The sequence below is a fragment of the Symphalangus syndactylus genome, chromosome 9, assembly GCF_028878055.3.
Source record: "Symphalangus syndactylus isolate Jambi chromosome 9, NHGRI_mSymSyn1-v2.1_pri, whole genome shotgun sequence".
NCBI classification, from domain to species: domain Eukaryota; kingdom Metazoa; phylum Chordata; class Mammalia; order Primates; family Hylobatidae; genus Symphalangus; species Symphalangus syndactylus.
In genome coordinates, this window is record NC_072431.2 from 31,665,028 (window position 1) to 31,679,647 (window position 14,620).

At 43.7% G+C, this 14,620-nt stretch overlaps 1 long non-coding RNA gene and 1 gene segment (V, D, J or C); one reads left to right on the plus strand and one right to left on the minus strand.

The window, feature by feature from the left end:
* Nucleotides 1–14,620, minus strand: part of LOC129489379 (T cell receptor alpha chain constant-like) — a 221,157-nt gene that overhangs the window by 148,631 nt on the left and 57,906 nt on the right. Inside the window, 1 exon segment of the C gene segment in view lies at nucleotides 86–99. Within this exon segment, the coding sequence occupies nucleotides 86–99 (14 nt within the window).
* The window catches only part of LOC129489385 (uncharacterized), a 66,193-nt gene that overhangs the window by 30,285 nt on the left and 21,288 nt on the right, over nucleotides 1–14,620 (plus strand). The window contains exon 3 of the long non-coding RNA XR_010113652.1: nucleotides 3,218–3,345. This is a non-coding gene — a long non-coding RNA (uncharacterized lncRNA). The remainder of the gene's footprint in view (nucleotides 1–3,217; nucleotides 3,346–14,620) is intronic.

Genomic DNA, 14,620 nt, shown 5'->3' on the forward strand with positions numbered 1-14,620 from the left:
ACTCATGAGAGTAAAAGTTCTGTTTATCTCAGCCTGCCTCCACAATGAGAGGGCCTATTCAGTATTAAAAGCTGTTATTTTCAACCTTTCCTCAGAAGCCTGTGAGAGACAGGTGCAGCACTCCCCCCCCACCCCCGACATCTCTCCACAAAAATCCTAACAGCCTTTTCCGCCCTCTTCAACTGATAAAGAAGGCCCCTCTAAGCCAACTGCAAAGATAAGCCCCTTGCCCCCACTTCAACTCCTGGCCTCTTTTATCAGATGTTACTGTTGAAGTGATCAGGCAGCCTCATCTAAGGTGTGGTGCACATTTTAGCCCGGGGTGGTCTCGAATTGGATCTGCCACCTCAGTTTGGCCCTAGGGTTTCTGAAGTGGTCAGAAACGGAGCCTCAGCACTGTGGATATCAGACGCACAGTAGTAAGTCCCAACATCTTGTGTTGTTGCTTTTTGAATGTCAAGCATAAATTGACTTTTTAAAGTATCAATTTTCACCTTGAAATTATTCCCTAAATTGTCATTAGAATTGTTGCTTAGTTTGGAAACCAAAATCAGAGAGTTATCTTCACTCTTCTTATACCAGCTCATTTGATAGTTCTTCGGGTCCCCTCCTGTTATGCTGCAACGGAAGGTAGCAGCCTCCCCAATGATGACAGTTAGCGCTTTGGTATCTGGTTCCAAAATTATATCCAGTGAGACTCCTGAAATGAAAAGCCCTAAGTCAGAAAGACTGTGAAGAACTTGCTCTTCCCCAAGGGGATGGGGTATTACAGCAGTGCTCTGCAATGATACACTCTTTTAGGCCCCCAGAAAATTGCCCCAGGGACACATATCCCTAAGAGCAAAAGGCCCCAACCTGTCCTTACCTGCACAGAAGATGGTGAGGAAGAAGAGGGGACAGGTCTTCAGCATGGCTTCAACGGGGGGGTGACTCTGCAGTAGGCTGGTGCTCTCCTGGCAGTCCCAACCCAGATCAGCAGCTCTCTGCCCAGGAGAAGTTTTGTCCGTTATGTAGGTGGTTTGGTGTTAGTCACTTCCTCAGAGAGAGGTGTGACAGGCTGGCAAGATCACAAGGTAAGTTGTTTATTCAACAAACATGGGCTATTGCAGGCCAGATGCTATTTGGGAAACATAGAGGTAAACAATATGGGTTTCTGCTTTAAAAAAATTCAGACATACAATGACAAAATGTTAAGTGGAAATACAGTGGAGTGTTAAGTCCTATTAAATACGTAGATACAACATGTTCCAGGAGCACGGTGGAAGGAAGTGCTTCTGCTTCCAGTACTCCGAAGAAAAACTCTGAACTGATCCCTGAAAGTTCAGCAGGATATTGTCAGCCTTTGTGTCCGGAGGGCATTTCCAGGAGCGAGAATGGTCTGAGTAAAGGCATGAGGGCACGAAGGTGCAAAGCAGTCTGTAAAATATGGTCATTCTGCCTCCGATTATCCGCTGTGTCGTCCCTAAGACCCCCCCCCACCCCCCGATCTGTTACCTTCTCCGGTCTCACATTTGGCCACTTCCCCACTTGTGTTCAACACTTTAGCCACATAAAATACTTGCAGGTTCAAAGATGTGTCATAGACTTCCAGATGCTCAGTTTTTACACTGGCTTCTCCTTCTTCCTGGAAAAGCCATACCATCCTTCTTCTCCCTTCTTTAACTCCACCTGAGGGAGGTGTTCCCCTGGACCCCCTGCCATGTTGGGCCATGGCACTTATCACTTCTATTCTCTGATAATCTGTTTGTTTCCTGCATTGAACTTTAAGAGTACTTAGAACATAAACAGTACCTTATTTATATTTGCATTCCTAATGTCCAGCGCAGAGCTGGTCAATATTAGGAACTCACAGATATTTGCTAGTCCAGGCAGGATTTCTAGACGCCCCAACTCTCAAGGAACCAAGGGAGTTGGTTGCTTATCTAGTGAAGACTGAGATTAGGAAAGAATTTGCCAGCAACTCAGGATACAACATGGGAAATCCAGGTCTTTTACCCACTGTTGTAGGTGCAGGGAGAAGTGGGGCACTCTGCAGCAGGTGGTACCTCCCACTTGGATAGAACCTGCTAGGTACCTAGAGCGAGGTGCCTCCCACTTGGATAGGACCTGCTTGTAAGAGCTTGTGGCTCACTGCCTAGATGATATCAGTGACCATATTACCTACATGTAAATGGAGCACTGATTTTGCAGGTCTACTAGCCCATGGTTTTGAATCTTGCTTTGTGACTTACCAGTAGCGGGACAAATTACAACTTTGAGTCTTGATTTCCTTATTTCCAAATGGGGTAATTATAGTTACCTTGCAGGGATGCTGTGAGGTTGAAATGAGAGAACACATGTGAAGGACTTATTCCTGTGCCAGGTACTCATTTGTAAGCCCTCCACAGATGTTGGCTTCTTTGCCTTGTCTCTTCTTCTTTGCCATGGTGGGGTTAGTGACCTGGTCATAGCTCCCTGCCTGAGCCATAGTTACCAGGAGAGATACAGAGCTTGTTATTTCAAGCCTGGCACAGAACATTCCTCTGAGGGAAACAGCGGTCTGTTGAGCCATGTTAGGCTGCTGCAGGACTTGGGTAGATAAATGAATGAGCTGAATGGAGCCGTGTCAGAGACATATGGGCAGTATCAATCTACTGTGCCCTTTGGCAAAGGACTGTCTCTGGCAGCTAAGGATGGAAGACAAAATATAAGTTAGACCGCAGTCTTCTTTGTCTATACAGGATAAAGAAAGGATGGGAGGACTTTAAGAAGAGAAAAGATGCCAAGGTCAAATCAAATTAACCCCATACCAGCTACTATGCATGCCCAGCTTAGTGCCATTCTCTGATGGTCTCTGCCACTCTGGGGTCTTTGATATAAAATATTTACCCATAGTATTACTTCCATATAAATGGGAGTCAGTGCCAGAACTTCTGATTTTCTCACTATCTGGAAGTTTTAGAACTGTTTTTCCTTTGATTTGAGAATACATCCATTCTTTCCCCATCCTCTTTGAGTTTTATGGGTGAAAAAACGATAAATTTGGCAAACAAAAGCCCTTTCCTTGCTTTATCTCTTACTGGTAACCCTCAAACTCCTCACCTAAAGCCTTAGTAAAAGCAAAGTCTTTCCCTGATGGGTGCCCAGGATTCACCTCTGCCTAGGCAGGTGCTTATCAGCTGTTTCTCGTGTTCCTAATTGCTTTCTTTGCTTTCTGGTTTCTCTGCTGTGTCTCCAGCTGGTTGGACAAGCAACTGAAGAACAGGAACAGAAGTGAATGAAAAAGGATGCCGTGTTTGTGTTTTCTCTTGGTTAGAACGCTGTGAGTCAGGACCTCAGCTGCTGGGTGTCCTGGGACTGCCTTTGGTAAGTAAACGATTCTTCTTCTCAGTCTAGCTGATTTGGGCTCAGAATGCTCAGACGGCTGGAATTAACTTTGTTTCTCTGATTTGTTCTACTGAAATGTCGGCCTCACTGGTTGTTTTAAAACAACATAAGATATTTTTGGAAATTAGTGAGGAATTTCAATGGGTGTCAAGAAAAATCACAGTGTCGTTTGTCTCTAAAAAAATTTTGGCTGCCAATAGTCCATCTGCGACTCACTTTCCCAGCTGTGTGCCACCAAAGGAAGCAGCTGCTGAGCAAAACAGCATAGAGGCAAGCGGGGCCTTTCTCGAGTTGTAATTCTGCTTCTGTTACTGACTTGGGATCATGGGATGTAAATAAACAAACTTTTTCATATCTAGTCTCAGCTCAGGATTTAATTCTTTTAGGATGTCTTCTTGGCTCCTATCACCTAACTCATCCTGAAATTGAAATATTCTAATTTCAACCTGTACTTTCCTCCTGGAACACCCCCATAATCATTACAACTAAGTATTTCTCTTGTTTCCGCAAGCATCTGATTTGGGTCCTCTATTAGACTGTAAGCCCTACTATGGTATGAATTACACAGTGGGAGAAGGCTTGGATCTTGGCACGGGATAGAGCACGTAGCAAACACTAATATACATGATTGAATACAAAAATGCCACTTCTGTACCCTGAGATTTATGGACACTTGATGAACACTTGTTAACTAGTTAAACCTTCTTGCTCACTTTTTCTTCTATGACTGTCCTCCAAGGATTGCATGAGGAGATTGGAGGGCTCCCAGTTCGATTATGAGATGGTTGGGGCAGAGACTCTCAAATATTCCATCAATTCCACCATAATTTTTGCTTTGCTTCTTATGGATCACTACCACAAAACCTGCCCCCGGGCAGTGCTCAGTAATCAATGCTCTGTAATGTTCTGTAATGACTTTGTTCTTCTGCCCCTAAACTTTTCTTTACCTTCCATAGTAGCTGGTTTTGAAAAAGAAGAAAGATGATTTCTCTAACTGGGACTTTTAGCATGGAGTAATGAATGACAGAATCGGAGACATGGATGACAGATAGAGCTGCATTTTCCTGTTGCATGTGACGTGGCATTAGTCATGAGTGTTGGCTCTGGGAGGAATTACTAAGTAGTTTCTTACTGGCAGAGCATACAGCAGGGTTACCAGAGTTGTAAGTGTCCTGTAGGAAACCTGAGCCCCCATGTTAACATTCAGCAGTTCTGGCTCTGAGGTGCCCCTGGGGAAGGGCAAGCTCAGGAGGAACAGGGACTCAGTCACTCACCAAATATCCCTGAGTCTCTGCCTGTCCCATGAGGGTTAAGACTTTGAAATCTGACCCCAAAACCAAATTTTACAAAGGATCCTCCCCCAACTCTTTACTCCAAGAAAAATTTCCCGTTTTGTGTTATCCCATGTCCCTGAAGGGCTGTTCTTGGGGCGGGTAACTGTGCTGATAAACCTATATGTTGGCTGCAAATGAGAAAGCTAGCAAGATAGCAGGGGATTTGTGTTCCCACTGATGCATAAAACACAGAATCTGAATTAGCAGGAGACCCTGCATCTTCAGAAAAGAAAACAGAGAAGACAGTCCTCACTTACCCCCAGTTCTCATCTCAGCAGTTCACGCCGTGGAGTTTCCATGGCTGGGGCCTTGAATAAGCAGAGGCTGAAGTGGAGGTGTCTTTGTAGAGTCTCCTCACTTCTGGAGTCTTGGACTGATCCTGACTTCCCCGTTTTTGAGGATGACACAATGTCAGGTATACTGTGACTTAATTTGTTATCTTCTTGGAGGTGGGAACTTTTTCAGGTAATCTACTATGTCTTTTATGTTGATAGAACAAATATTTTACTTTAAAAATATGTTCATAAATGAGAACTCATGGACACAGGAAGGGGAACATCACACTCTGGGGACTGTTGTGGGTTGGGGGGAGGGGGGAGGGACAGCATTAGGAGATATACCTAATGTTAAATGACGAGTTAATGGGTGCAGCAAACCAACACGGCACATGGATACATATGTAACAAACCTGCACATTGTGCACATGTACCCTAAAACCTAAAGTATAATAATAAAAAAAATTAAATAATATGTTCATAAACAACTTTAATTTTACTTTTGGCTTTAAATTTATACATTATTCCACTATTCTATTCATTTAATGAGTGGGGCTACTGTTGTATTTTAATATCTCGCAAAGCCTATATTTGCTTATTTTATGATGGTCAAGCAGAAATTACTTTCCTCTGTTTTTTTTTTTTTTCTACATAGGAAGCCCTCAATAATTTATTGTCATCCAGGAAAAGGTCCTGAAGGCCTTTTGAATTGTATTTCTCTGAATTTCCATTGATATTTACTTCTTACTAGATAGGATACTAATGTAGAAAATAATGTTTAATTGTTCAAGAGACTGACTTATGTCTTATCAACAACTTCCCAAAGGCTCAACCCAGCCCAACACAGGGGAAACTTAGTAATCATCATCAGGATATTATCACACTCAAAAGCAAAAGTAGTTAATACTCACTGAGTGCTTTTCGTGCGTCAAGCCTTGCTCTGAATACAGTAACACGTGCTATAGTTCACTTAATTCCTGCAGCAATCCCCTGAGGTAGGTGTTATTGTTATCATTATTTTATAGATGAGGAAAGCAAGGCAAAAAGTAACTTGCCCAAGGTCACATAGCTATTGAGTCAGTAAATGGAAGGTCTGGAATTCAAAACTCAAGAAGTCTGGCTTTAGGCCGGGCGCGGTGGCTCACGCTTGTAATCCCAGCACTTTGGGAGGCCGAGGCGGGCAGATCACGAGGTCAGGAGATCGAGACCACGGTGAAACCCCGTCTCTACTAAAAATACAAAAAAATTAGCCGGGCGTGGTGGCGGGCGCCTGTAGTCCCAGCTACTCGGAGAGGCTGAGGCAGGAGAATGGCATGAACCCGGGAGGCGGAGCTTGCAGTGAGCCGAGATTGCGCCACTGCACTCCAGCCTGGGCGACAGAGCAAGACTCCGTCTCAAAAAAAAAAAAAAAAGAAAAAAAAGAAGTCTGGCTTTAAAGTCTGAACTTGAGCTCAGTCCTTTTATGATGCTTCTTACAGCATGCCTGTCTATGTGTCTATTCATCTATCATCTATCTATAAATTTACTGTACATATACATGTATATATAGATATTTAATATTTTTTCAGGCTTTTAGAAATGTTGGTAAGTTAAGAGTATGTCATTAAGATGTTAATTGCTGGCCTTGATTTTGTACGTGTGTGCAATTCATTTGTCCTTCTGTGTATCAAAGACGACTTTTATTTGTCAGCTGGAAGATTCAAGTAATTATACAGGAGTTAATTTTAATTTCTCGTGGTTTAGCAACATAAAAGTGAGGAGATTCTACCTGCTGAATACATTTTACTGTTTAAGAAGTGTTTGTTATATATGTTTGTATCCCTCACAATACTCAGTACATCAATTTGCAAGCCTTAAGGGACTTTAGTTTGGAATGAATGAATCGATGATGCATTGAAGATGCAAGTTGAAGATAACACTAAACACCCTGTGTGTTGTTGGTGGATCTTTTGAATTTTCTGTGTTGAGGCTGCTTGAGGCTTACAGTGTTTGTTCAGTGTGATATCCAGCATGCATCATGGTGCCCATAGTGCACAGCAGTAAATGGCTCTGTCTCTTGGCTGCACATGCTTAAGGATTAGGGTTCTGAAGAACAATTTTCTGTCCACAGACAACTAGCAATGCTCTGATTCCAGGGTGCCTTGAAAGGATGGCAGATATAGGTAAACCTTTGGTTAGCTCTCTGCAGATGCCAGCACACAGAATCATAATTCCCATCAGGAATGTTATATTAGCATTGGAACTTGACATCTGTCCCAATCATTGTGGCCATGTTGGAAGGCTGTGTGATTTCAGTCTTGCAGGAGCCATCTGGCAAAGAAAAAATGATAGAAAATGAGAAATGAGAAGTGGTGGGGAATCGCACCCATTTACCTGGGGGCCACTTACAGAGGAAGGGCAACGCAGTGTAGAGAAGCCGGTACATGGCGTGTCTGCAATTCTCAGTGCTGTGCACCAGCAGCCTACATTGCATGCACAATGCACTTGGGCCACCTTATCTACAACAGCCATGCGGCTGCTTCATTGCTGAAGCAATAAAGGAAAGAGGTCCTTGGGGGTGGTTGATGCCGGTGCTATCAAAAGACACACTCAGATTTGTTGAAAGGCTGCAATCCAACAGGCTCCTTAGAGGAGGCTGTGGTGCCCTCCGCCACTCAGGGCCTGTGTTTTCAGTATATGATGCCATCCCCTTATCAGCCCCAGGAGGCTTATTCGCTGAAAGGAAACAGCCAAGAAAATAGTCTTTTGTTGAAAGACACTTGGTGGGTCATGATCTCTTGGGTCTTTGTTCCTGAATTTCAGGAATCTAAGGTGCCCAGAAGGATGAGCAAAGGTAGAAACAGTCATTTTTCCAAGTGGACTGTGGCTTCTGTTGCCCATCTGGCAGTTTCTAGTACTCAGACTCACTCTTCAGAAGCCAGACAGGGAGGAAGTATTTTGCTCATTTTAAATTAATCGATTAATTGATTAATCAATCAACCGTTCATTCAGCAAGTGTTTATTGAGTGCCAAGTATATACAAACCTTCTGCTGAATGCCGAAGATACAATGGAAACAAAAATCGCCAAAATTTCTGCCATCATGGAGCAGGAAATCTAGTAATGATGCTTAACTCTAGGCAAGAGAAGCAGGTACAGCCTGTCAGATTCTGTATATGATGCTGGGCAGGGGTAAGGTGAGGGCCTTCTGGAGTCTGTGAATATTCAGGCAGGACTTTTTCCCAGTCAGCACAGCTGGTTGTGAGCTCACTATGGAGGGACCCAGGCTGGAACTTTCCCTGGCAACCCATGCCCAGTTCAAGAGTCAGAAGGTTGCTTTACTGCCTACCTTCTTTTCTAGCCATTTTCCCATCAAGAAATGATTCTATTTGTTGACAAAGTTTTGGAGTTCCTGACTTAGCACTGTTATTCTATTCTTGGAGCAGAATCAGCTTGGCTGCTATTGTTCCCACTGTGAGGATAACTGCATCTTTTGTGTGATGGTTTTCTCTTCACTGTGTACACAATGATTGCAGAGCCATAAAATTTTAATTTGGGATAAATAATAAGCTATCTTTAGGGCCAATCTTATTTTGGGAGTTGGGACTGATGGAGGTCAAGGATCCTTTCTCTTTTCTTGCCTTTCTCAAAGTCTCTACCCCCACCCCTGCCACTCTCCTACCTCATCTCTTTCCTTCTCTCTTTTTCAAGATCACATATATTTCTGCAAAATATGCTCAAGAACAATTTTAAAGGGAGAGCAGGACAATGGACAAAGGAATAAGGAGACATTCACCCCAAGATGCCTGGACTTAGGGTTACACAGAATTGAGTTGGTGATAACTGTGACTGCACATACACCATAGACATGTGCACAAGGAGTGCTGGTGGCATGGCTGTAGGTGTGCCCACACCAGAGCAGGTGGGGTGGCATTGGTGGCCAGAGGCTTGCCCATGACAGTGTGGATGGTGTTTGTGACAGTAGAGCTGGTTGGGAAGATGTATGTGTGCTGCACTGTGGCCCTGGACAGGCCTACCCAAGACTCCCAGGAAGGCTGTCTCTGCTGTTGGGGGAACATTGTACCCAAAGCCATTTTACTGGGCTGGGTGCCAACTGGATAGAGAGGTCAAGGATTTAGAATATTTTCCCTGGATCTGGGTTTCCTTGTTCCAAATCTGAAGAGAGGGAAAAGATTATTCAGAGAAGAAAAAGAATATAGATGTTTGGCTTTTATTTCATATTGAATCAGTGATCAAATGGGCACAGACAAAGTAGTTGGGTGCTTATTCACACAAACAGCTTTATAAATAAGAGGAGTGGGCAACTATGTAATGATTTTTGAGGGTCCTGAGAAGACCACTGCCCCCAGATCTCCTCTATTGGTACCTGGCATTCTGCCACTGGAGATTAAGCCTTTGGACCATAGAAACATAAAAACATTCCTGGAAGGATTGACACCTTAAGCCTTAATGGACAAATGAGTAAGGACTGATTTCTAATGGTAAGACCTTGGGTCTTGGGAACTAGGGAATCTTCCAGTACATAGCCAGGATGTCGGGAAGAGACAATCTCTCCCTTTTCTTTCATCCCCACATATCTTTTATCTATTTTTGAGGTGTTTCTTAGATCTGTTTTCTCTTTCCAAGTCCTTCTGATCCTTCTCAATGTCTACCTCAGTTTTGTATTAACTTTACATCTGATCTCATTGTTTCCAGTCTTGGAACCGATCTTCCCACCCGTAGTAATCTTTCCAAGCACATTTCGAAGCACATTTACTCTTAGGTGCCTGTGATTTCTGCCCATTTCCCATATAACAGAATCTAGTCCCTTAGTATGGTTCACAAAAGCTTTCTCAGTCAAGCCACAACCCACCACTCCAACCAGTCCACTGCCCCAACTCAGGCAGACTCAACTCTCACCAAGTGATCACTGTTCCCCAAGCACAGTTCTATATCCCTCCTTGACATTGCTCAAGCTGCACTCCCTCTGCCCGCCATGTCCTTCTCCAATCCCTCATTTGTCAAAATCATTCATCCTTTAAGTCACTTTAACTAAAACTTCCACAGGGAGCCTTTCCTAGTCCTCCTGAACCAAGCTAATTTTCCCCTCCTTTGGGCAACTGTGCATTGTACTCTGACCAACATTTATCATGGTCCCACCTCAGAAATTAATGATACGAAATTCTATATATGTCTCCCTTTGGAAAACACATACTCCTCCCATTCTCTCACTGGCTTTGGGAAGGTCCATTTCTAAAAGATAGATTTCTTAGGGAATTGATTTTCAAGAGGCTGCCAGGGTGCTCTATCCAAGACACAGGTGATTCTTAGAAGTCTCATCTGAATCCTGTATGCAAACTGCTGGACTTTGAACAGAACTTGAAAGAAAGTTTTCTGGTTGGATAATTTCTGGTGAATGACCTGAAAGACCTGGCTCCCACACTAGCAATATTTGGGACTCACAGTCCTTATTGGAGTCAAAAGTAGCATAATGTGATCATTTCCCCAGGGATAATCCAATGTGTGCAGTTTGGAAGGACTAACCAAGATTCCATGCTCTGCCACAGCAGCATAAACAGGGCTGCTTGGTTTTGGAATTATAAGAAAGGACTATGGTTTCAAGGGAAGCAATCTCAGACACTTCTTGCCCGAGCCAAAGTGAGTGTCAGTAGGAACTGGGAAAGATTCCGGGCTTTTCGGAATCCCAAGACAGGAGGGTCTGTGGCCTGCCATCAGTGTTAAACCTGGACATCAGGCCTGGCATCAGGCCTTAGGCATTATCCACTCACCGAGCCTTGGATCTGGAAATCACAGCCCTGATGCAGGTCTGTATTTGAATGCAGGGAACTGACCCTGGAGACTTCCTGCCTATGAAGTCTTATGTATTGACTGCCAATCTCCTCTCTTATGGAAATTTCTGTACATTGTTTTTTGCAGATATAGAACAGAGATTTTACCTTAGAAACCCATCCCTTACTCACACCAAAGGCATCCTGAGCAAGAGATACTAATAGGACATGCTTCACCTATGATCAACTCACCTCCCATTGAACAGTGATGGAAAAATGTTATTTTAGAATGATTTTTAATTTAATTTTATTTTATTTCATTTTATGTATTATTTTTTTTTTGAGACGGAGTCTCGCTCTGTCACCCAGGCTGGAGTGCAGTGGCGCAATCTCGGCTCACTGCAAACTCCGCCTCCCGGGTTCACGCCATTCTCCTGCCTCAGCCTCTCCGAGTAGCTGGGACTACAGGTGCCCGCCACCAGCCTGGCTAATTTTTTTTTTTTTGTATTTTTAGTAGAGACGGGATTTCACCGTGGTCTCGATCTCCTGACCTCATGATCCGCCCGCCTCGGCCTCCCAAAGTGCTGGGATTACAAGCGTGAGCCACTGCGCCCGGCCTAGAATGACTTTTTTCAATCTCTGTTTGCACTCAGGAAAGGTGTCAAAGGACTCTTTTTTTTTTTTAACAGCATTTTTATGAGAAGGATGAGGACAATATACTCTGGGGACCTAGGTTTGAACTGAACTGTAGGGAGAGATTTGCTAGAAATTTTAATAATAGGGATAACTTATAAAAGCAGGATTTCCTTTTTTCTTTCTTTTCCCTTTGGCAGAGCTGCTCCTTGAAGATTGCTGACAGCATTGAATTTCTGTAGGTAAAGACCCTAGATGAACTTTGAGCACTCTTCTTTTGTTGAGAAAACTAAAGTAAGGTTGAGAATGAGGTTATTCTCATTTCAAATAAATACTCACTCATTGTATTGGAGATTATGAAGTCATCATAAAACTGAAAACAGGTGTTGTGCATCAAAATAGTAAGTGTTCTGTTAGAAAAATTAAGTGGTGTCTGTTTAGTTAGAATGAGGGGCATATTTTTCCCAAGTGTGAATTTAGTTAGGGCTGTTGATGTCACACACATAGTATTAGAAGATCTAATAAGACAGTTGAGCACCAGGTTTGCTTTGTCGGGATCATGAAGGTCGGGCCCCATCTGAGAAGGTGGAGGGGCAGGTAGAGCGCTTCCCTGGAGGAAATGTTTTTTTCTCACTGTCAATCATCCCAGGGCAGGAAAAGAACTAGTCTTGGACTGAGAACAAAAGATCTCCTCTGCTGTCTGCACTTGGAGATATGGAGATGCCTGCAGATTTCTACTGGGCGCCTTGAGCTGGTCTTTGCTATGCATAAGCCTGCTTGAAGGTAGAAAGAGTCTCAAGTTGGGTTTTGGGTCTTAAAATGTGCTCTTCTTTCTTCCTCAAACATTTAGCAGTGCTTTGAATGATTAAGAGAGTAGACCGTGTCCACCTGACATGGGATCCATTGTGGTGAAGGTAGAGGGGAGAGCAGCCTGGAGAAAAGTCTCACAAGATGATGAAAAACAGCCTGAAGAAGAGCTCTGGCTCCATGGAACTGTCAAGCCCGTGGGGACCCACTGTGGCATATGAAATTCCCACAAATCACTTGGGGACATCGTGGATGCTCAATATTCCACATGATGAGCCTGCAGGTTCTTGTAAATTGAATATTAATGAAATAGTGTCTGTATTTTGTAATCCACAGGCTGGTGAGGTCTGAGGACACATGGATGACATAATGAAGGACTTCCTAAAAATAAGAGACCTGAAACTCTTGAAGTGGTGTTTGAAATAACATTTGTACAATGACAACCATGATTTAATTAACCACCTGACCATCCTTAGCTGTCTTTAAGACTAAGAATGCTCAGCAACTGATTAATGATTTAAACTTCAGGTGTCATAAGAGCTAGAAAACAACAACAAATCTGAAAATGGCCAGTTCCATTTTATACATATGTATCCATACATGCATTCATCCATTTATTTATCCAGCAAGTATTTGTTGCCAAACACTGTGCCTGCTACAGGAATGCAGACCTTACTAAGACGTTACCCTCCAGGGGCTTACATCTGAGTGAGTGAAGACAGGTAGGAATCTGCATCCCCTAGTCAGAGAGACAGATTGTTTCTGGTTAATGACACAGTTAGGCAAGCACCCCGCTCAGTTTCTTTCCCAGGGAACTGTGCCACCCATGAAACCAGATGTGCTTTTCTGTGAGCTACCTTTTATTCCTATGATCTTGTGTGGGGGAGCTGCTGTAATAGACCTAGCTGTTCTGCTAGCCTATGGGCACTCCACTGGTCCTTGGTTTTGGCTTCCAACCAGAGGCTGCATCCTGAAATGACAGGCAAGGTTGAGACAAAGATGGAGCAGAGCACCTAGAGTGCTTTGGCCGGTCCAGCATTGCCCTCCAGTGTTCAAATGCAGGAAAGTGGGGAACGATGAATTCTTAGCATGAAGTCCTGAGATGGCTGTCTGTGGATTAATGAGGGGGTTCCTGGATGGCTCCCCCAGATGAGGGGTGGGAAAATGGAAATTGAGAGCCAGAGTTGAGAAATAAAAGTGAGGATTAAGATTCATTAATGACAGGGCACCTTGAGAGATAGGCGTAGAGAGAAATAGAAACAAAGACCCTGTCAGTTTCCTAACTTGGATTTTGTCAGGAGAAATAGCAATTGTCCAGCAAGATGACCAGGCTCCCCTGGGGATTAGAAAGCATGGTGGTGGCAGTGGAGGACTGGTTACCTAGAGCTGTATATCCAGTCTTCTCAGTTCACGCTTTTCAAGGTTCTAGGGAGACTTTGATCTAGAATTATAACCTCCAGGTTCAGGGGCAGTCCAGGAAAGGGCACACATCTCCTGAAATAAAATTGGGGGGAAACATCTGTGCATAACAAACTTTTTTCATTAGATTTGCAAAGAGGTCTAGGTCATAAGAAGGTAAGTCTGCATTTTTCCTGGGACTTAAAGGGTTTCAGTCTCCTGCCTTACATCTAGGTAGTTCATTAACTCAGCCTTGGAGGGAGGTTTTTCTTAACCTCAGGGAGTTCCCCCAATTAGGTCAATGTCACTGGAAGATGTCCAGCACAGCAGGACCCTGTCTTGTCTCCCAGATCATGGATCTATATGAGTCAAGGCTGAAGTAGCCTTGGCAGCCAATCTGCTCTTGGCAAAACCTGCAACTAGTACAATGTTTGCGTCTTTCGTTTTGTTTCACCTTTGCACACCTAGATCACCTAGATCACCACTTATCTTACGGTGTCATGGAAGCAATGGAGCTTCAGGCCCCACCCCAAATCTTCCCCTGCTGTATTTCTTCTAGTCGACCTATGACTTGACTTCCTGAACCTTCATCAAGCTTGAAATCCTCTCTGTTCCTGCCCCTGTTGCTCTCCTACCTTGTTCCTCTGAAAAGGTAGAGAAATGAGTCACAGAAACTTCCTGACCATGTTAAAAAACAAATAAAATACCCGATGACTAGTTCAGGAGCTGGGTAACTACAGCATAATGTATAAAAGATTGAATTGCTCACATAATTGTCTGTAAAGTTCAAGCAGCTTAGGCCTTTCTGTAGAAGACCTCAGTCTTTACCCTATGCACAATTCAAACTGTGGTTCAAGTGCAGGAGGACCGAGAGTAGGACACTGAGGATACCTTAGTGACAGGGCTCTTGGAAGACACCACAGTTACAGTAACTCTGTGCATGTGTGTATGTAGCACTGTGTGCATGAGTGTGCAGTAAAAACGAAGCTTTGTGAAGTTCATAACTGTGTCTTTCCTGCACTACCTCATAACCCCAGTGC